The sequence below is a fragment of the Bombus affinis genome, chromosome 8 (genome assembly GCF_024516045.1).
Source record: "Bombus affinis isolate iyBomAffi1 chromosome 8, iyBomAffi1.2, whole genome shotgun sequence".
Taxonomy (NCBI): Eukaryota; Metazoa; Arthropoda; class Insecta; order Hymenoptera; family Apidae; genus Bombus; species Bombus affinis.
In genome coordinates, this window is record NC_066351.1 from 8166229 (window position 1) to 8189581 (window position 23353).

At 32.8% G+C, this 23353-nt stretch overlaps 1 protein-coding gene and 1 long non-coding RNA gene across 9 annotated transcripts in view; one reads left to right on the forward strand and one right to left on the reverse strand.

The window, feature by feature from the left end:
- Window positions 1-9207, reverse strand: part of LOC126919700 (uncharacterized) — a 76225-nt gene extending 67018 nt beyond the window's left edge. The window contains exons 1-2 of one of the 7 annotated variants that reach the window (XM_050729200.1): window positions 1160-1369; window positions 545-921 (exon numbers count right to left, since the gene is read on the reverse strand). Coding sequence is in view for 1 of the 7 variants with exons in the window: in XM_050729195.1 (XP_050585152.1) it covers window positions 8910-9000 (91 nt within the window). In the remaining 6 variants the exon portion in view is untranslated. Of the gene's footprint in view, window positions 1-544; window positions 1370-8909 lie in introns of those variants that run through there. The other 6 variants (XM_050729199.1, XM_050729198.1, XM_050729195.1 and 3 more) reach the window with 6 other exon arrangements.
- The window catches only part of LOC126919703 (uncharacterized), a 105241-nt gene continuing 83250 nt past the window's right edge, over window positions 1363-23353 (forward strand). For both annotated transcript variants that reach the window (XR_007711750.1, XR_007711749.1), the window contains exon 1: window positions 1363-1570. This is a non-coding gene — a long non-coding RNA (uncharacterized LOC126919703). The remainder of the gene's footprint in view (window positions 1571-23353) is intronic.

Sequence of the window (23353 nt, forward strand, 5' to 3'; positions counted from 1 at the left end):
GGTTTAGAAAGGGTTGCTTAATAGTATGTATTACTTTAGAAAGGTTAGATAGAGAAATATAGAAAGAGGGTAACCAATGAAGACGTAAACGATGAAGGAAATGCGTGAGAAGTGAGAATTTTTCACAAAAACGGGCATCCAGTGTTTAACCTGCGAGGTGCGGTCATGAGAGAATTATAAAGCATTAATAACTCAGTTTTAACATATAGGGTTATTCATGCAGTTGCAACAAGTAATATCCTTTAAGTAATTCCATTCAAATAATTTCTTACTTGTATATATATACATATGTTAAAGGAGAAAGATGAATGGCAAGAAGATCTATTTTTCCATAATTTCGTTTTTTTTTTTTTTATAAATGTAACATAATGCAGTCTTTTAATAATAGATATACATATTTTCCTTTTTACGCATTAGTTATAGTATTTTGATCTGCTTAAGGTATAAGTAATATTGTATGCCAGACAATTACTTGTTTCACTACTACCCTTTCCTTTCCTTCCTTCAATCGTTTAACATTTACTTGACTAATTTAATTATTTACCTGGTTGCTAGATTGTTGCATGTTGGTCTTGAAATTTCAATTGTTCGCGAAAGCCTGTATTTGTGTTTCACTCTATCGATGGAACGAATATCGCACAATGGAAAGAAACAAATTCATTGCCAATGAAACGCGTATGTGCACGATTGCATTTTCTGCAAACACACCAGATAGATTATTATCGTGCAAAGATAAATTCATTATAACGTAATACTGGAGAAATTATATCTTACGGCGTTCGGAATCTTTGCAGAAAAATTACCAAACAAACTTGCTCACAAACTTTGTCTGCTCATCAAGACGAATTTGTACGTTGACAAACGCAACAACTGATCATTCTGGTCGATACAGATCGATGACTCGAATCGAACATATTCGAGCTGGATACGAGCGATACCGACTCATGAATGTATTCTTTCGAGTCTCTTTCTGTGATAAAGTGCGTGAAAACATCGTAAAAAAATAGTTTACTTATCGTAGTATAAGCATACATTTAGATATGCGATAATACGAAATGGATACTGCGCGCCGCGTGTAAAGAAAGGGTTAGGCTACGTTCGAGTGAAATATCGTCGTTCAATAGGCGAAGTGATATACTTTAAATGCAAATCTACTTACTCGATGGCCGAAATAACCTCTTGTAATATGTTGCGTTTTTCCTCAACGAATTTTCTAATCATTTCACTTCGAACGTTTCGCTCGACTGTGTAAACTACGCGATCACCTTGAAGTAGTCGAGTGAAACTGTAGTGTATGTATGAGGATGTTCGTCGCGACACGCCATCTACGTCGCTCAGGTATAACTATCGTCAGTATGAAATGGCATCTCGATTTCGATATGTTTACGTTTTGTGCGGCTCGATTTTGTTCGCGACAAAAACATTGTATTTATTCGGCATTACTTATTCGGTGAATGGTTTCGGATTACAAAGTGTAAAGTGTAACGTTTCGGTGATAAAGTGTCCTTTAATTGCCAATACCAACGTACGATGGAATTAAGGAGAATGCAGTGGAACAATCGAAATTGTGGTATGTAAGTCCCTGCTTCAATTATCGTCATGATCTGAATAGAATAGAATATGGCGGGAAACGAATGATACTGCGGAAAACATATTGCGTATACTTTGATAACGTGTTTTGATTTTGACGTAATATACGTAATATACGTGTTGTTTACGATGGAAGGAACGAGCCGATATAGCAACGGCGAAAATCGTTAATGAGAATTTGTGATATTGTCATAACACAATGATCGGTAAATGGCGTTCTATCATCGAATGACATTCAATTTAAGCAATAACATAAAGCAACTTTAGGCTCGCATCGTATTATCTATAGCAAATATAGCAAATTTTATAAAAATGTATTAGATTAGAGAACACCGTTCCAGAAATATCGTTATTTTAGAAAATGTTGTTCAATTAAAAGTACACTAGCTAAAATTCATATCACGAAACGTCTATAATATACCTTCTAATTAACACGAACATAATAGAGTTCGTACAATTTAATATCAATTTTCCTGTTACTTGTTTGTAAGTCCGTTTTAGAAAAGTTTGAAAGTAAATTGAAGTTAAAATTACGAATAAAAAGAAAGTTCGCGGTCATCGATGTAACATAAATTATACTAAATCCACCATGATTCACGCATCCTTTATACTGCAACTTAAATTTACGTAACCACTGCTTGGATTCCATACAAATTCGTAAACTCATCGATATTAAATTCCTAAACTATGAAAAATACGTTTCCTAGTTCTAGTAAATGAACCATAGAATTTGTTTATATAATAAGAATCGAAAGCAATATTCTGCATCGTTCATGAAAGGAAACTACTCGTGTGGACTTTGCCAATTCTCATCATTTTCCTTAAAACGATACATAATGTCACCTCGAATGATGCAATCCAATCAAGAAAGTCAAACTTCCGCAATGTCCGCGATTTCTTTCCACCGTGGAATTAAGAATAAGTTCTTTAGGGTAGTTTCTCAAGCGAAAATGGGAAGAAAGAAGAAACAGAGTTACCTCGCGGCAATATAAACGATAGTGGGCCAATTCCGACCTAATAATTGGCAAGAAAGAATGTGTCATACTTGCGAAAAGTAAAAAGTATATTAGTAAACTGGTGGGACAAACCTAACGTTTAACCCCCACTATAGTCTCGATAAATCACGGTAAAAATATATCGACTGCTTAACGATGTTGATTGCTCGAATGAATTCGATTCGCATAGTCCTTTGGGGTCTCGTTCTGGCATTCGATACAATAAACCATACTTGTCCTTTTTTCTGCGAATCTACGAGATACATATGTCGTACATTTGCTATAATATAGAAAGTTGATGTTTAAATCGTTACATTTCTAGAAGTCGCTAAGATTTCTCTAGCATTGCCGTGCATTCGAAAAATCCCTCGAGTACGAGATCATGTTCGAACCACGAAAACACGAGCAGGAAGAATAGCGTTGTTACGACAGTCTCTCAGATTGCTGCAGGTATTGCTGCCTCGAAAAAAGTACACGCGTAATTAACCGTAGACACTAACGACGGGATTAACTTCAATGTACGTGCTTATGAATTCGAGTCGAATCAAAGTTGACTATTTGATAACCGAGAAAGATTATTTTTAATGAAAATAAGATTTCTCTATAAAATTTAGAACTTCTTCGTCCACTGTTAGATTCTGCTTCGGAATATTCTTATTTCCCAGAATACTCATAATGGGTACAAATTTGTCGTGTTTAGATTCTAGTTTATTTGAATGTACCTACTGTTTTTCTTTTTCAAAATCATTAGAGAAGATTCGAATATAGTCGGTCGACGTTCGAATCTATTAAACTTGCAATGTACATACTTGAGCCCATCACTAGCAGACAGCATAAATCCACGATCTTTGCAAATTTGCAATCTTATACATCGGACGTATCTCGCTCGACCTAAATACGTGGGTGACTTACGTTCTAGTCCAAGATCCAAGTATAAAATGACTTCAGCAAATGACTGTTTAATCAGCTTTGGAAAGTAAACGTTAGCCATGAATACCGCTGCTTTCTCATTCAACTTTCTGTATCAGCTCAATAAAGATTAAAAGTAAATTGCAAAACTTCTGGGCGGATATATCCTCTCGGTATGAGCAAGTAAAATCTAATAAGCGAGTGCGAGTGTCAGTAGCGAAATTAACGATATGCACCTTCTACAACCTCGTTCTGCTGCTGTTTTAATGGTCTCATATTTAAAAACTCGTACTTCCAATTAATCCGTCAATGGTATTTGATGAAATTCTACATAAACAGATGCTAGAGATAAATTGATTCTTTGTGCTATATAAAGGAAAGTTGCAATTTCATAGCTTTGTTATAGTGCAAATACTATTTAAATAAAAAACAGAAGTTGATTCATTTGATTCATATGGAAACGCTGTTTAGTAAAAATCAGAATCTGACTCATTTGGATACGCAATGCTTTAAGGTCAACGCATCGTAAGAAAACAATATTCCTATTTTGTCTTATCGTCTAAAATTAATATAATCCATAAAAAAGATATTCGAGGTTTCTTTTGCCGATTAAATGACAAATGAATGATAGTTCTTTTAAATTACATGAAATTACGAATTATAATATACGAATTAGTAATTAGAGATAATCTCGCTGTATCTTACTACGTTAATAACCTTGGCGAACTGTAGCTGTCGTATGTGAGAGATAGTATATAATGGCAAATTTGCATACCCAGCGTGCTGAAGGCTCGTATATGGTGAATTCACTTCCGTGCATTAATTATGTGGCTTGATTTCACTAATAATTTACTGGATCGACGCGTTGTTACATGCACTTTGACACATTAATTCAGTTCCTTGTATGTAATTGATTGCAAATCAATCACACGTTTACTAAACACAGGTACTCGAAACTTGAAAAGAAGTTTCACTGATATTTCGTGAATGTAATTAGTTTTACGCGAAAGCAGCTTTGAAGTATTATACGTATCGATAAACAAGCGGTAAATTCAGACAGAAGTTAATTGGCTCATGTTATACAATATAGCTACTGTTGAAACTTCATTTAGAATTATTATTTAAAATACTGAAAAACTTGAATTTATATTTTATATTTCGGTATTTAAGTATTATATATTATATAACGCGTATTATATATCTTTATACATTCTTTATATTTTGTTTCTACATGAAATTCATTACAATGTTCCCGGAAAACTTAATTGCGTTTTATAAGGGTTTCTATTATCTTCTGGCAACAAAGAAGTTTATTTATAAAAACATGTTCGATACTTAGTAAAAAATCTTGCAAGATTTAATGAAAGATATTAAATATATTCCTATAAATAGAATCCATCACTATGCTATCCAACGATAGTATAAATAAATTCTCTGCATATATAGAAGTTAAATACATGGATTATATGAAATTTTAACTAGAGAGAGAATGTCATAAAATTAAAAAATTTACTATGTGACAACGTATTCCATCAATGTCTCTCAAATGATTCTCAACATTACTGTTCGAAAGTATTTTTCTAGAAATACACGTCTTTGACCCTCGATCCGAAACGAGTTTGATGATAGTCTCGTACCAGACTGTGTTGTACAAGAGTCGCGAAGACGACGCTGCGGTTAATTGACAGAACAGCCAGTCGCGTGAATCGAGTCGACTGGCTGACGTGTGCACGAGACTCGGTCACACTTTTCCTTCGATGGTATTAACCCGTACGAGGAAAGGTGTACAAACACGGTTCTCTTTCTTTCTTCGTGGTTCTCTTTCCCGTTCATTGGCTATAGAGTCAGCACGTGCACCAGCACGTGGTATCATGTGCCGCACGTGATCGCAACATCAACGTGCTTATGGGGTCATTCTTATTCTTATTATCCTTCGTTGCTCCACGTTCACATCATCGTAATGCAGTTTCTCCATCGACGCCCGTTACTGAGCTTATAATAGATGCAAATAGATGTAGAATGTTCGTAAAATAAAGTTTTAAATAGGTGAAACACATGACAAGTACAATTTTGTTGATTTCCTGACTTTCATGTCATTTAATAGTCAAAAGGGTATACCTTAATATAACACAGGTTAAAAGAGGAACAACCTATTCAATGCACAAAGGGAACCAAGCCTTTTAGCAATAGATAAAAAATTCATAAAATTTTATGAAAATTAATAGCATATCTAATATTTAAGATATAATAACCAATACTTTTGAAATTAAGAGAAGAGAACCTCACAAAAAAATTTGATAAAAACACAGTTTTGGTAATATGTGATTGGCTAAGGTATCGAATTTTAAAATTGCTCTCATATGAAAGACGAAAAATGTGACTTATGTCTCTTTCCTCTAATTTCTCCGTATGGTTTCCATCTATTATACGTTAATTTATAAATCTCAACATCCTTGTCATTAAATCGAACTTTTCTCGAAAAAAATGTATTCGCTAGTCTTTGCCTATTCGTATCTATAGATTATATCGTTATCGTGGTACCTAGTTATTCGAAGCTGGCAACGGAACTTGTTCACGGATAATGCACAACTTCCTCGGCTCGCACAATGATTTCCTACTCAGTATTAAACCGAACACGCGAGACTTATCAGTCAGCTTAAAGGTGGCTCTCGATAGATTAAACGTGTAGGATAAGCAGGAAGCCGGAAATCCAACATACGAACGTTTGTCTTAGTTTATAGAACGTCCTACATGTTAAATGCATTAGTCTGTTTTATGGTGTTAAGAGATACCGTATAAAAAATACCAACTCTTTCTGAAGTACGATTAACGAGGAGGTTTTGTTTCCATGTGGAAAGTCATGCATAATTGCATGTTAACTTAAAATAAGTTTCATAAGTCTTAAGAAAGTTCCTGTGTTTCATATAAAGATGTTACGTAATGTCACACTGTCTGGTGAAAATAACACCGTTGAAAACAATGAAATTGCGATACATAGGGTGTATCAAGAAAGGGCCTAAGTTTTTAAAGGCTTGTTTTGGTTATTAAGAGAAATAAAAAGTGTTTGATAGATTCTCAAATTAATATTAGATAATAAAATAGATTTCAAAATCAATATTTTTTGTGAAAAATGTAATTTTGAACCTCCTTATAGGTATATTAACGATATTTGTTTTTTTTCTTTCAATGTATGTATCTACATTTAACAGTCTATATAATTATATAAAAATATTCCAAAGAAATAATAAATAGAAAGCAATTCTGCGAAAAGATCTTCAAGAACATTATCAATAGACTGATATTGCAAGAAACAGAAACAACAAGAATAAACATTTTATTATGCATATAGAAGAGAATTTGCAAAATTGCAATTACTACTAATTAATTTATCTTCCTATACGGGGAAGATAGAAGAATATTAAGGAGCAAAATTGCAATTACTACCAATTAATTGACGTTCGTATACAAGGAAAAATCGAAGAGTACTGATGAGCAAATCGATATACGACTCCTATTAAGGAATAATAAACTAAACATTCTCATAAGGATATTTAACCTTCGTCTCATGGTTACGAGGCCAATTAAAAGCACGTTGCCGAGATTTAAACCTTCCTAAAATATCATGGAAATCTGACACTATTGGCAACGAGGATTCTCAATGAAATATGTTCATCCGTTTATAGCAACGTAAATACGCGTAAATATAATTTATATATGCTTTTGACATTTTCTGAGCACAGAAAGTTTTAACGCTTCATTAAAGGATACGACATTGCTGTATTAAACCGTGACACGGTCACCCGTTGATATTTAAATATCTTATTTACATGTTAAGAATAAAACGACTATTTAATATCTAAAAAATTCTAAGTTTCCATAATTTTATTGATAATAAAATAGAATAATGTCTAGTTACAACGAATAAAATTGATTACTCTATTACTAGTAGGATTACATTATACTAATTACTGATTTACATAATATGTGAATAAAATATATGGAAAAAAATATTTGAATATAAATTTGATAAAATTGAATGAATAATATTTTTCTATAAACAGAAATGATACAAGTAAGGTATTTCTACGTATAAAATGCTGTAATCAGAAAACAACGGACATTTCTAGCTTCGTTCCAAGAAATTGCGCATGCGAGTTCAAGGTTCGGTATAAAAAAATAAAATGGTAGAGGGCAAAGAAGGGAAAGGTGATGCCTGTACGGAAATTTTACTGTAACAATTTTGAATGCTGTCACGTATCGTGGAGACTGCTCACTGTACGAGATTATCGTGATTAGCATCTGTAGAAGGAAGTGTTCTACTTTCATGAGAGCGAAAGAGAAACGAAGAATGGGAAAAGGGTAGGGCTGTAATTGTCTGGAATAAAGGCGAACACGAGAGGAAAGAAATGAGAGGGAAAGAGAAAGAAGAAAAGCAGCGAAGATTAACGCTCTTGGATAGTTAATTGCAACGATTAGAGGTAGTAAACTTTACAGGATTTGCCTACCAGCCTGTGTGCACTAGATCAGATTTTCCGACACGAAGCGACGTACAATAAATTATTTCTTGTATGTATAGGTATATATACTATTTATGTTATTTTAGTTACAAGATATTCTTACTTTCATTGTTCTTCATTTAGCTGGTATCTATTAGTGTTGAGGCAAGCCAAGGTAAATATATTATTACAGTTAAGTTTACACGTTGAGATAAAATTTATGGTGAAAGATAATATATGAGATGAATTTATTTTTATTTGCAATAGTATAATCAATAGATATGTGTATGCGTAGATACAATATTATAAAATAAAGGAAAAAATGCATTTTTATTTGTAGAATTAAAATAATTTAAGTGATTAAGAGAACTAATTAAGAGATAAGTATGTGTTCTTATGAAATTTTTCCATAAGGATCTATGAATGAAGTTTGTTACATAGGTGAAATTAACTTGTCAAATTGCGATAAAGATCTTGCTGTGCTTTATGAGCACAGTTCTTTTTATTCTTATTCATAAATGTGAAATAAATTATTGAAGTTAGCGCTTGCACACAGTCTCGTGACCAATAAGTAGCAATTTTAGGCGGCAATTCAAAGTAGCTACACAGCATTCACTATATGCACGTATTAAAAGTTACTGCACATACTTTTACAACATCGTATCGTTTATAAATAATTTCTTACGAAAATCTACACGTGAAAGTGTCTTATAAAAAACCACTTTACTTCATGTCTTCACAAAAACACATACTTGTTGTTAGGAAACTTTTAACTCAACTTCATTGCCTTCAAATACAACACTCCTAATATATTTAATTCATATGAAATTAAAACTACCAGACATTAATTTATACGTACAAAAAGTTAATAAACTAAACAATTTGCATATAATATCGCAGAAGAAATTCGTTCACGTACCTGGTCTGAGTCTTCCTTGCGGAGGGTATCCTAGCACCTGTGTCCCAGTCAAAGATACGACGATCAGAATTTTGGCAACTATCATCTTCATTGTCACTCCTGACCTAAGCCGCTCGAATCACAAATAGTTGGGGAGCGTGTTAAAGGTACCGAAACACGAGAAACGGTGAGTGACACGTAACCGAATGTTCTCAGTTTCGTTGATGAAACTTCCGATTTAATGTGAAAGATCGTTAATTGACAATCTAAGTCTGCCGTGACGGTAGCCGGCAGAGCTCCTGCCGCTGTCGTACTGTGCGATAGTCTGGAGGGTCGGCAGGCGCTTTCACTGGTTTTATAGGTGCGCAGGAAAGCACTTCTTCTGGAAGGGGGGATTCTACACGACTCTTTGATACGTCAGGAGTGTGGTATATAGTAGAAGAATTATTATCGTAAAATGTATTAGTTTGGCTATGCACGAAATTTTCGGGCAACGTGATAAGTGAATAAACACAAGATCGATAAGAAACTAACATTCACTAATAGATTACACAGAATTTATTTCATAGCAGGCAAAATAATCTTTTATGAATAAAATTTTAGTAATGATTAATTATTTTTCTAAAGTTTCACATATCTATAGTAGTCTTATCTATATTAGTGACAGTACATTTATATTGGTATTGAATTATCTTGATTTACTTTCATCTATATTGGATAGAAAAATACACATTAAAAAAAAAATATTAGTCAATTGAGTATTATTTCAGTAAAATTAAATATAACTGGTATATTTCATCGTATCACTTCCTCTGGCAGTAAATGAACACATATTCGAATATTGGGTCATATTGTAAAAACTTTTCTAGTAATTCTTAAAAACCACGCATGTGTATGTATATGTTCCTAATCAGATATATCTAACTCTGTTACAAACCACCATGATTCACTGATAAGACACTAGCAAACATGGTGCAGGAAAAATAACAGAAAGTATGCAAACGAAGCGTCTGACAGTTCAATAGAGGCAGTTTCGTTGTTTCATTCTCTTAACAGTTTATACCAGTTTGACATACCCGCTCTGCTCATGCGACTTATCATCGCTTTACTGGATACGTAGATACTAACAATCGTGCTACCTCCACCACATTGATCGATCGTTAAGTTCGCCTGGACATGAATTATGGTTAAAGTTACAAGATTCAGGATTTGATCGAACATTCCACGTTTGCTTTCGTGATATCGTTAGCTAGATCGTCGACGCTAGTTAGGAGGCAAAATTATCTATTTAAACGAGAAATCGATCTTCGATATTGTCGTTTCCGAGTACCAATCGGTAACAGTCGGTTTCTATTGAGAGATAGTTCGCGCCACTTTGTATATACATGCACAGGAACTAATATAGTTGATAGTAACGGTAGTAAGATTTATGGAATTTTTGATGAAATAAATTCTTCCTTAAATCGAGAAAACATCAAATGTACATGTAACTGCTTCGTTGATGTCAAAGATTCTTTTATATGTTTCTTGAAGTATAAAGTAATTAAATTTGAAGATTATTTTTAATAACTAATGATATAATTACTCATTTGCATATTATATAATTAATGAACTATTAATATATATTATATATATTACTTTATATATATAAATATATACCCATCTTCATATTTTGCAAGAAGGATAATTAAAGAAACAGATCTATTTCAGTAATTTGGTAGTAACGAAATAGATGAATGATGCGATGTTAAGAAAACCACAGACCTAGTGCTTCTCGAATCTTTTTATTCCCTCAGAGAAACGCCGTCTCGTTATATAGTCTTTAAGGTCTTAAAACGTTTAATCCATGTTATATGTGAAACAAACACGCACGACCTTAATTTGTCAGCGTTTTTCTTAACAAGCAGGAACTTATTATTAGCCTACTTATGCGAGAAGCCATTGAAAATCAGCGTGTCACTTTTTATGATACAAGATTCCCCTGGATTCTTACTTTTCTCGCGCGCTGGAGTACATTCGACAATTACGGCAGAAGAACAGTCTTGAAGTTGTTTGAATCATTGTCCGTTGCACCTTGTCGGTCGTTCACAAGATGGAACATTATTGCGCCTGAGATTATTATCCTTGCTTGTTGAACATAATTCGTTCGTGTGTTTCGAAAGGCTCGACGATCCTCCCGAGTGCTATACGTTTTATATTGCCTAACGCACGGATACGAGTGCTCCAGTCTAACTCATAACGCTCAGCATTCCCGGGTCACTTTCGTGATCGTGCATCAACGTCATGTATATTCCGTTGTTTCGAGATCAGGTCGAGCGTGCCAGCAGCCGAAAAAGAGATAAATCCGTTCCTTTTTTGGCTACTTTGACAAATAGACCCGGCCTGAACTTACAGTAGCATCGAACTATAACATAGCTCTAATTAATATCCATGTTACGCAATTGTCTGTTATCTGATGGAATATGATTTAAAGGTTATTAGAATGCTAGAAAATAGGCATATAATTAATATTCATTAATTCATCTATTTTAATACAGCATACGAATTTAATTATCTATTTTACATTTCTTATAGAAATTCGGATATATTAAGATACATAAGGAAATGCATTGTGTTATTTTATATTTTATAAAAATATTTTTAAATATATACATACACACAGAAGAATGCATTGTTGAAATTCACATATTTCTAACAAATTGTGACTGATAATTTTCAATATAAACATCTTCGCTATAATGAAATGTCATTTAAATTATTTCTGATCGTTGCCATATACCTATTCTATTGTGACTGAACATTCTCAGCACGTTCTGCCGTATAATTCTAATTGTAAAAATAGCGTGAAATTGATGTGAGAAAGAAAAACCTGGAACAGCACTGGTGGGTACTGCATCACGACAGCTGGGCTCGTGTGATAATCGCTGATGCAATACCACGCGTTCGTGCTCATCGTCTCAATGGAAATCGATTGATCTTCCATTGATGCATACTCTTTCACGTGAAAACGCAACTACATATGTATGTAATCCTTGCAAGACCATATAGCCATGTTGTCTTTGTAAAAATATTTTTCAAAGAAAAGTTTGTTTTTGTTACATAAACGCAATTTATATTGATTTAGTCTGCTCGAAACTGAATAGGAAGAAATAAGTCAAAATAATGGGAATTTATACACGTGTAATTTTATAGTCGTTCATTTTTACGAGCTCATAAGCAACACATTGCCGTTACAATCTGTGTTGTTCTGAGGCAACGGAGAGATATTTTTTTTCATGCAAATGAGAAGTAAATGAAGCTACTTTACGATTCCTACGTGCTCGGCCTAGAGCTTGTTCTAATATCTTTCATCAATGTGTAAATAACACTGAGCGTTACATATGTGATGAGATCTCGTTTAAATACATATATGATCTACATATACACATATATAAATTACATATACCTATGTGTATTTATATTTTTGTATGTCGTGCAAGATAAAAGTATCTCGATTGAAAAACTTGTTTTAACGCTAGTCTATTTTCATTTGCATTTATAAATCTAAACGAATTCGCATACTTATATGAATTTGTCTTGATATCGTAACACTAATCTTGAATGGAGTAAACATCTCCAATATAATTAGCAACACAAAAGGAAGTTAAGAAATCGTTGATCCTCATTCCTACTATCGCCTACGATCTTTCGAATTACACTTTCACCCAAACATGTTCCTTCACAATTATCGAGGTGTCAATGTATTAATCTTGACCATGATCTTAATTAATGTGAAAAATTCTGACAGTGGAGTGAAAAACGACTTCCGTACATTAAATGTTTCACTTCATTAAAAAGCGAACTAATCATCCAACAAACTGAATAATTCGCTGACCAAAATAGTGCGGGCATATTTATTTAATACAACAACTGAATTTTGTACGTTACTTTGATTTCATTTGACAAAAATGAATTTCCCTACTTATGCATGATTGATACAGTTTATTGGAACAAATTCATGCTACAAATTCACATTTGGCTTACGATTTGTCCATTAAAACTCTTATCAAGATACATATACGAAGTTAATTCGCACGATGGAGAATATTTTGTCATAAAATAAGTGACTTCTAATAATTTAATTTTATTTTTAATATTTAACACCATTTTATCAAAATCCATTGTCTTTTGCATCGTGTATCACAATGAGATGCATAGCCAGAATGAACGTCGAACGAAGCAGGTAACTGTTCCACTTATTAATCATAGTGAACGCTATAAAAGTGTTCATTGACGCTTAATGACTCGACAGCGAAGATCCTGGCGCAATTTAAGCTGGTTTCAACGTTGCTTGAGAATACGTGACATTTGTTCTCGCGTTACGTTTAGTTTGCTCTATATCTTCGCTGACACTTTCGAAGTCTCGAATTATAAATCGTAGAATAGTCAACGTTGCACAATAAAATGTACGACAGAAAGCTTGATATAATTAAGATGTGAATCTTCTCGAAATACTACTATGTCAGCCCCTCTTGTGTTCTTCAACCTGATTTGCATTAATCAAATCATTTTGGAAAACCATTGTACCATAGAAAACAATCTGCTTCTGCAGCGATATAATAGCATCTTAGATTAATAGCGCTAGATCAATTTGTCACATTTAATAACACTATTTGTATGCAAATAATGACATACAAAGGTGTGTAAGTATATATTAATATTCTTTATAACCGGAAGGAATAAAAATGTATCTATTTGAAATGTAGTTTAATAGACGCAAAAATAGTTGACCTTTGATTAACAAATATAAGTATCCCTAATTTTAATTTAACGATATAGATATTACAAACCTTATTCAATATGTATAATGATAAAAATATTCTTAAATTCTTGTCTACACGATATTGGATCGCCTTGGATGCCAGCTTGTCGCGACATAATCTATCAGATATCAGCTAGTCGCCACATACTTAATCTACAGCAAACGTATCCTGACCAATTCTTTAAATATTTTACAACATAACCCCTAGTTATCTAAAACCTTTGCTCCTTTTCAAGTTGCTTTCACGCAATTCCCACTTCAAAATCTTCGACATCATATAAGTATGAGTCACACTTTTGATTGATGGGATAATAATCCTAAAATAACAAACAAGAGTTATGTATATACATAACAGTATTTAAATCCGTCATATACATACTTGAATTTACAACTTGTTATTCTTCATCTCAACTATCGAATAGCAGTAAAAAATCATAAAAATCTACACAAATGGGCTTATTACATTTATTTCCTGTGACTTTTACTCTGATATTCAACGAGAAGCTTTCCTATCAATTCAGAATCTTATCTGTAGAAAATCTCTTGTAAGAGAAAGGACTTATAAGTTGAAAAGTCTATTGAATTCAATTCCACAGATGAGATTCTAATACCTATTTGTTTAGTACATATAAAAAAGTGTTTTTACGCAAAGGATATCCTATCTGAGTTTCGATTTTCATACGAATAATTTCGCACGTAGCAAAAAATAGTAAAATGTATCATAGACAATAACGCGGAACGTCTCGCTGTGCGCTTCTTTACGGTACAATAAATAAAATTTGTACACGCTTGAAAGTACTCCATCCGTTTGTGATAAAGATCTAAACCGTTGCGACTATCATCCGGTTAAGTTGTTTCGAAAGTTGGACCATGTCGTAATGTTTCCTTTTCCTTCTTTTTGAAAAAAAAGTAAAAGACTATAAAAATAGTAATAATTAACGTTTCAAGGAAAGCAGTTTTTATTTTTCTCGATTTTATCTCTCGCAAAAACCTTGGGTTTTCTTCAATGTTTGAGAACAACGACCACCGTTTACCTGAATCATTATGCGACTTTCTTCGATCAAGGCACTTACTGTCACACTGTTTACGGTGTTACTACGACTATTTATAGTCGTGAACGTATTACGCTGCTATTCACGTGAAAAGTTCACGGAAATTAAATTCCGATTTTTTACTCTCCTAATGTTATCCACAAGAAGGAATAAATGTTTCTTGATGGTCAATCAAATTTGCACCGTTTCGCATGATTTATGCGACTCCTTTTATAGTATAAGCGATTAATAGCTTATAGTCCATCATACCACTAATTTCTCATTTCCTTCGTACCGTATGAATTAATAAAATTCGTATAACTATATGTATATATATATGAGTATTACGTCGGAGTCAGTAGTAAAGATATTTGCATAAAATAGAACACTAATTTAGGAACGATCTAGTACATACAAAAGGTGTAAGCATTCTTTTATAATAAACATATATATTATTTGAAATGAATTTTCTACATGCATAACGCAGTTCCGTTAATATGTACCTATTATAAATATTGATTTGTGAATTATTCTTAATTGTATTTAATATTCCACGAAAGCTGTAATTACGGCGTAACATAGTATCGTATGTAACTTATGATTACAAAATATGATTGTATTTAAGTATCTTCTTTAGTGTATTATTATGCAGAATTAACGACATAAAAGAGAATATAAATATTTATATTGAGGTACAAATATTGGTTACATTTTTTTTTAATTGAACCATATTTTATCACATAAATCTAGTTTTTTATGTTGTAAACCTTTTTATGTCCCAATATATTTATATATAATTTTATGAACTTTATAAAGATTCGTTTCAAATTTTATCAGATAATCGCGATAGCAATAGTAATGTCGCGATAGTAATGTCTCATTACAGTGCTAATGCAATTTCAACATGTTTCATATAACATACATAATACGTTCATAAGACATTTCTATAATTATTTAAATATTTTCGTGAGCCACTGTATAAGTGCATAAATTACAATGTTAACCTTATCATAGATTTCTAATTTTTATAATTGGAAATGAACGTGTGCCTTTATGTCTCGACCTTCCTAAAAGGGTACTTATGAACTAAGAGATATGCAACTTTATTATGTTTATTCTTACAAGATAGATCACGTAATCATTTAGGCTTCAATTAATTATCTTCCGTCGCTTTTCATGGAATATATCAATTACACAATGAACGTACATCCTATCATGTCACGGTTGTCAATAAAGATTTCACTCTTGACATTGAGTGTAAAAGGTTTAAAAGGTTGTTTTACATCGCTTCACTATACGTATCGTCTTATTTTATGCGTTGATCATCGACGCGGAAGGTACCCATAACAATGTAATCTCAACGAAGTCATTAATTATTCACGAGACCTTGTATCGTTCGACAATAGCGTGTCAGTACTCTCTATTTATGCACGCAATTTTTTCAATCTGTTGCTTCCGGATGCTCCTTGAGTCGGAATCTACATCTCGTGGGTGGACGTGAAATAGTGGTAAGCGTGGGTGTGGTGTGCGATAATGGATATCACGGGAGAATGAAGCACGTGCGCAGTCTCGTGTTTGTCTGGTCGCAGTCGATCAGTTTCAAGTACCATTCAACCGATAAGATCAAGATAAGGGAAGCTAACGCGTGATCTTATTTAACTTATTAAGACATCTATTTATATACTAATCAATTATTGAATCTTCGAACACAGTGATTAAATAGCTGGCAATATATATATATCTGTTACATACAAAATTATTTAATTCATTATCCTTGCCCTTGCTGTTCTTAAATTTATGTCGTTCGAAACGAAAATGTTATATGGTAGCTTGTATAATCTTCGTAGGACAATAGATTATTACGTATTCGTAGAGAGTAATTTGCTTTCTCAATTTGTATAGATATTAAATTCTATAATGTTGTTCTCTGAATAATGAATTCGATATGATAAAATCTGGAACAGTAAATTCAAAACTCTTTAAAAACACGATAAATTGTAGTCTTTAATCTGAGCACATTCTAATATAAAATATAGATCGTTCATGGCGATACTACACGCGTGTAACATTAACAGCTGGTTTTACAGATCATAAAATAGATTTTTGCCCGGTAGACCAATGGAATCATGTAGTAATACGGTAACATATGAGGTGAAAAAATTATGAGATCTACGGTCGAAGCACGGTGCAAATTGATTATGTACGTTGTTAAAGGTAACACCGAGAGAGGGACATGTCTTTTTTCGCCTTTTCCTCAGATAAAATCAAGAAATAAATAATCTGCCGATAATACAGTCAGATATCGCAAGTGTGTAAAAGGGATCGCATTCTACGTGCTATTAATCGCAGCACAGCGAGGAGATAAAACGGAGATTGAACTGTCGTTCGGACATTCTCTTCTCTTTTCATTCTGATATCCTCTGCTCGTGGCATAAATCATTGCCTGCTTAATTAGGCAATCGATTCCTGCCGCTTTTTTCCCCATACGTCACAATCGTAATGCAGATGCTTTAACCGCGATGTATTCTAGTGCAACCGGACGAGACGATTGTTATTAATTAACCGTCTTGAAAGCCGAATGATTTCGTGGTTAGCACGAATTGTTCGCTCGCATTTGCTTTGGAAAAAGCAGAATACGCAGCAAATCGTGTGTTAAGTAACGCACACCACGTGAATGGTAAATGATTTTCAATCACGAATCATTTAACGGTTACTTCGATTGATTATGAAGCTACAGTTTTATTCGAACATCCATGAAAAGCATCTAACGAAGGATTTCTGATCTCCTAGTTGGAAAGTCAGGTCTAAAACTATGACACGATCATTAATCACCTGTATACTAATAGCTGTGTAAACTACGAAAGGATATAGGGTAAAATATTTACTATATTGTTATACATGTTGTGCTAACTGATGGGAGTACGTGGCTGTTCAAATAGTGATGCGATCCGTGCTCATTCTGTGCTCATTTACACGATCATTGAAACTTTATAGAACTCGCACGTTAATTGGTTGAATTTATATTCGGGTGATCGGAATAAAATATAAGATCGATATGTAAACATTAGTTCACATTTACATTTTTAGCTGTTGCGAAATTTACGCTAGGCAATATAAATGTAAATACTTATTAAATATTAAATACTAAATACTAATTTGTTTTTGCGTATACAATGAACGTTGCACATAAAAGATTACACATAAGTATTACAGTAAGTAAGTAACAAGTATTACACATAAAAGAGCATAATAAAATAGGAGCGTATAATGAAAAAAGAAATCCTTTTTATTTTCTTCTTGAAAAACAAGTCCGTTGTTCAACTTTATCTTTAAATATCCTGTAATCGACAGCATTGCACCGAGACGAGAATCTCGCATTTCAGAATGTCTATTAATGCAGTATTTACTGTACAGAGTCACGATCAAATGCAATTATCCCTTTTGTAGTGGCAACAATAAAGTGCTACGTGACAATAGTTAGATGCCTCGGGTGTAGGCGGATAACAAGCGGCGAGTGTCGACCAATTGCCAATAAACCATTAAACAGCATTCCTCGTCATCGTATTCTTCCATTTAGATACAAACTTCAGCATGAAGCATTCGTCGCCGTTCTACTTGATTAACGAAAAAAAAGATATTACATTACTACTTAGTACTAAGCTGATTTTATCAACAATAGATCGACTGTTTCTTTAACGTTCTACAGACATTAATTGTTCTATTTAAATCTAATCGATTTTGTAAGTAGAAGTCGTTGTTATAAGAAAGCTTTATAAATGTAATTAAAGTTCACAGGAAAACGAGGGGAAAGTATGTTTTCGTTGATTTTTCATTTTAATGTCATATTGTGATTAAAAAGAAAAATTTTAATCTGCAGTAAGAATTTGTTAAATCAAAAGATATACGTAGTTAAATTCATAGAAGCTAAGTCACCCATCAATGAATATTTAAATTGTAAAATCATCTCGATAAAAGTACAAATGAAAATCAATTTTAAGAATGCTAAAAAATACATTGAGAAAGAAACAAATTTTTAAAAATATATATAATCTTCCTGTAGCGATTAATTTATTACAACATACGTTCCAATTTGTACCTATGAAACGTCCGACTGATAAATATCTACATGCATCGTTTAGCAAACGATTGCCAATAGACAATAATGATATTAATCAGCTAGTGGAATAATTTAAGTTTTGATAATTGGACATCCGTGTTCTGTTGTGTATTTTTTCATCCGAATCTAATCGCGATCTCTAATTAATACCCATTACTTGTGAAAATTCGTAGCGGCACCAATGATAGTGGTTCACTCATTAGCAGAATCCTGTTGCACAGATAAACTAACATTATTGGGGTCAATTAGGAACAGTATTTTGTTTGAATTTTACATTTTATTATATAATAAGTATTCATAATAGACATTCATAATAAATAATTCTTTCTTATTTCAGACAAATATATAAAATAGAACTTAATATTTTAATTATTAAAAGACGGTACGTTTCCAAAAGAGAAGTCTGTAACCTACAATCTGTAACTTGTCAATTGACTAACACAATTAGTTGGTAAATTATTGTGCAACAGGGTCCAGATAAAGCGAATCTCCAAATATCCGATAATGGCGATGTTTCGAAATTAGTGCACGCGTCCTTCGCATTAACCACAAATGGCGAATCCGGGGAGCGTTTTATGGTCCTGAAAACATATACTGTGCGAGTATCACGATAACGATCCGCAACTCTCGACACCTTGTCGAGTATCGATAAAAATGGCAAATCTTATGGGACTTGGCGCGGTACGCTGTTGTAACGGCAATTCTTGTGCACTGTTGTCTCTCGCGGATTGATCTGTGATCGATACACGACCGCCATATTCCTACCGTTCTCAAAGACAGACATTCCGCGTGTTCGACCTACCGTGATCGATCATTACTTCACCTATTAATCCTCCGTGTGATGCAGGTCCCGATTTCGTTTTTCCGAAGGGGAGAAACAGCGACCGTAACGCACTAATGAATTTTGATACGTTCCACGCTCAAGTCACCGCTCGTACAATGAATACGACAGTTTACCGATACTGGCTCGTTTCTGGGCCGCATTTTTATCCTTTGAAAATTGTATTTGCGGCTGGTTGCTACAACTTTAAAGCTGTTCCAGTATATGTTAACCGAGATACCAGGCTTAAAAAGTGATCTTGCTTGGTAGGACTGTTACAGTCCTATTTATTACTGTTGACCGAATAGTCGTCAATTTAATTAATAGCGCGGAGAACAGGTACCCCTCACTTTTGTACGTTTCTCTGTAAAGCGCTTGATGGTCATGAAAGAAAAATATATTATTTTTGTTGTTTTTTTGATCTTAGATTCATTTTATGACTAAAGAATGATACTTTAATGTGATACGTACATTGTTTAGCTCAAAGATCTAAGTCTCTTAAAAATACTTTCTAGGTTGATGAAAACAAAATAATTGGATATTCTTGCCTTGATGTAGTATTTACAAGCGTATAGGTACATATTGTATAGAATAGAATTAAAATTTGATTTTCACGATGAACCTACTTTGTGGTATTCTTCCTGTGAAATTCTCTATAATTTTGGTATAAAGTTACTATTTAAACATTTTGTATTGTATGACTGAAACGCTGAGCTAGATTGTAAATTTTAGAAAAGACGTTTATTTTCTTTATTATCCCATACGAAGTATGTATATATATTAAACTTGTTCTGAATAGAGGAGAGTTAGGAACTCCCCCCCCCCCTTCTGAGTTATTACATTGGCAATAAATCGCATAACGTTCTCTTGACGTATATAAAGAGACCAGCTAAGTTTCATACCTAAACTTTACGTTCTAAGTTCGTTGAACGATATTTACATTCGTTAACGAGATAAATTGTCTCGATTTCAAATTTTCTCTATTTTTATTTGGCGCATATCTCAAGTAAAAAGTATGTTTCAATTATTATATACATATAACAATTACTAGCGTGTTATAAAATAATAAATAAAAGATTTCTACTTGGATTTATAATGCACAGATATATACATTTCATCAATTTTGTTTCATTTGAATAATGAATATAACCATATCTCGTTGCTTTATAAAATAAGGTTACGAATAAAATACTATTTGATCCTTTTAAATGACTGTTTGAGTAATTGATGTGTGTACGAAAACCTTGAAACTGTAATAAAGCGGCTTTGTGTGATCAGAACCGTAACATCGTAACGGAAGCTCATTCTTTAACGTTTGTCGCCTGTGGCGTAGCAATTATTTTACGTGTGTGCGGATTGTTTCATGCTTCACGAATTTCTGCAAAAGCATTTAATGTCCGTTTCATTTATGATAATGAAAACGTGAAACTTATGTCACTCTAATTATCCAATGAATCTTAAATATGTATATCTAAAACCATAATTTACGTAATACGTACATAGCAAAACGTATAATAATAAATTTTTCATTTATTTTAAATAGTGAAAAATCATAAATGATGAAATAGATCATTGAATTTCTATTCAAGTATATGGAGTTTCACTGTATACTTAAGATTACGAGGGGAAGAAATACAAATATAGTATTTAACGTATAGTGTCTCTTACGATTAAATGATACCTGTACAAATATCTCATGTTCTTACATTGTCGATAAAAATATTTCTACATCTTCTTGACATATTTACTAACTTATTCTGTAAAGTTATTTTTATCAAACTTTGTGCAAGACAATTTACCATTAGATAAAGTTGTGCAAGGAAGAAGATTCGCTGAAACAATGCAATCGACGTTCAGTATCTTCGTTCTAGATCTTTCATAACAGGCGTCTAGTTCCTGTAGTCACGAAAACGAGAGTAAAAGCTGCTTCGTACCAAACAGAGAATGCCAAACTATCGCAATGACAGTTCTATCGTCGCGTGATTTTGCATAAACTCTCTGCAATCGTTCGATCTTCCTAGCAGACCGCTTTCTAATACGAATATTCTCAGTAATCATTATTATTTGCTAGAACGATGTCGTTAACAATGTAAATTGCCGTGGTGAACATATAATGAACCATTTAATACAAGTTCTATTTATTCTGTAACTATCTTCACATCTTTTGATTATACCTATAAACATCTCAGTTTAACATAATAATCATTTTTCGTTTATGATCACTTTCAGTAAAAGAAAACACAAGAAATATCCTGTATTGAAGTCATTGTATATACTAATTTGTTAGATTTTATAATTAAAAAGTGTTAGTATTATTATTCATGATTAATAAAAAAAAAATAATTCTCCCACAAGCTAAAAAGTGTTTAGTTCTGACGGATAATTCTGGAGAATTCTTAAAATATTTTATACTCTTTGTGAATATTTTAAGCATTAGGTGTAATATTATGACAGTATTTACCTTAAAAAATTAAACTTTGTATTTCCATTTCCACAGGCTATTATAAAATGCAAATAAAATGATAATATCGTAATATTTGCTACCACACACAACTATTAAAATTCCTATTATTTTGTACACCATGTTATATATCATATTGTATACCTATTCAATAGACTGCTACACTTACAGTATTTTACGTATACTCTAGTATACAGTGCATAATGTCAGTTATAAAACATGTTGGAGAAACTGCAGCAGGATTCAGAGTACTGGAAACAGTAATAAAATTCAGTTTCACCATCACTCTTTCTTAATATTTTCTCATAATAATACCTCCGTAACATCGTTAGTTTAACAAAGTTGAATAGGTAGCTCGAAAGTATTTAGTTAATTGTTAGTCTCGTCAAATGGTGTACAGTTGACTGTTTCCTAACGCAAAACTTATAATAATCATATCGATGTATATGTAAGAGGAAAGTAACCTTAAGTTCATAAACGTTACCTGCAAACTTATTGCAAAGAGTGTTGCATCATATACGTCGCCATTAATCTTTGAAAAGATTTTTGTTTTTTATTATGGCATGGTCGAAGTAATTAACACACTTTAAAGTGAGTTGATTTTACTGTTAGAACTATTTAAGGAAAGAATGTAACATTAGAATAATCGAATATGATAATGGAAAAGTACTGCGTGTAGCATAAAAATGATAAGTAGAGATTGATAAATTATATGATACCATTAATTGAAGCAGTTGTTCTTTCGTATATGATGTTGATCGAAAAACTAAACTTGAACACAAATGTGGAACTTAGGCGGTAACCTATAGTAGTAAAAAGATCGACAAAAACTTTCACTTCCGGAATTGTTAAAGTAAAAGAAAATTTTGTTGTAATAACACTTGTTTAGTATAAACTGGACTATCATACGATTATAATGATTTTTCTTTTCCAAATTGAATTTCATATAAGGTATGAGTCATTTCTTTTACGTCATGCTACACTTTCAAATTCATATATTATCGACAGTTTTTGAAGCGAATACAAAAGTTTCTAACACAAGGTCAATCAGAATCAGTCATTTAGAATTTGCTTCTTTTTCTTTTAGAAGTATTTGAAATGTTGGCTATAAGTGCCGATATAGAATCATAGCTTTATAATGACTTAATTACTGCTAATTTAATTACATTTTTACGATATGAAGCTAGAAGCTAGAAGTTGAAGGTAGAAATTGCGGTAACATGCTAGTTATAATA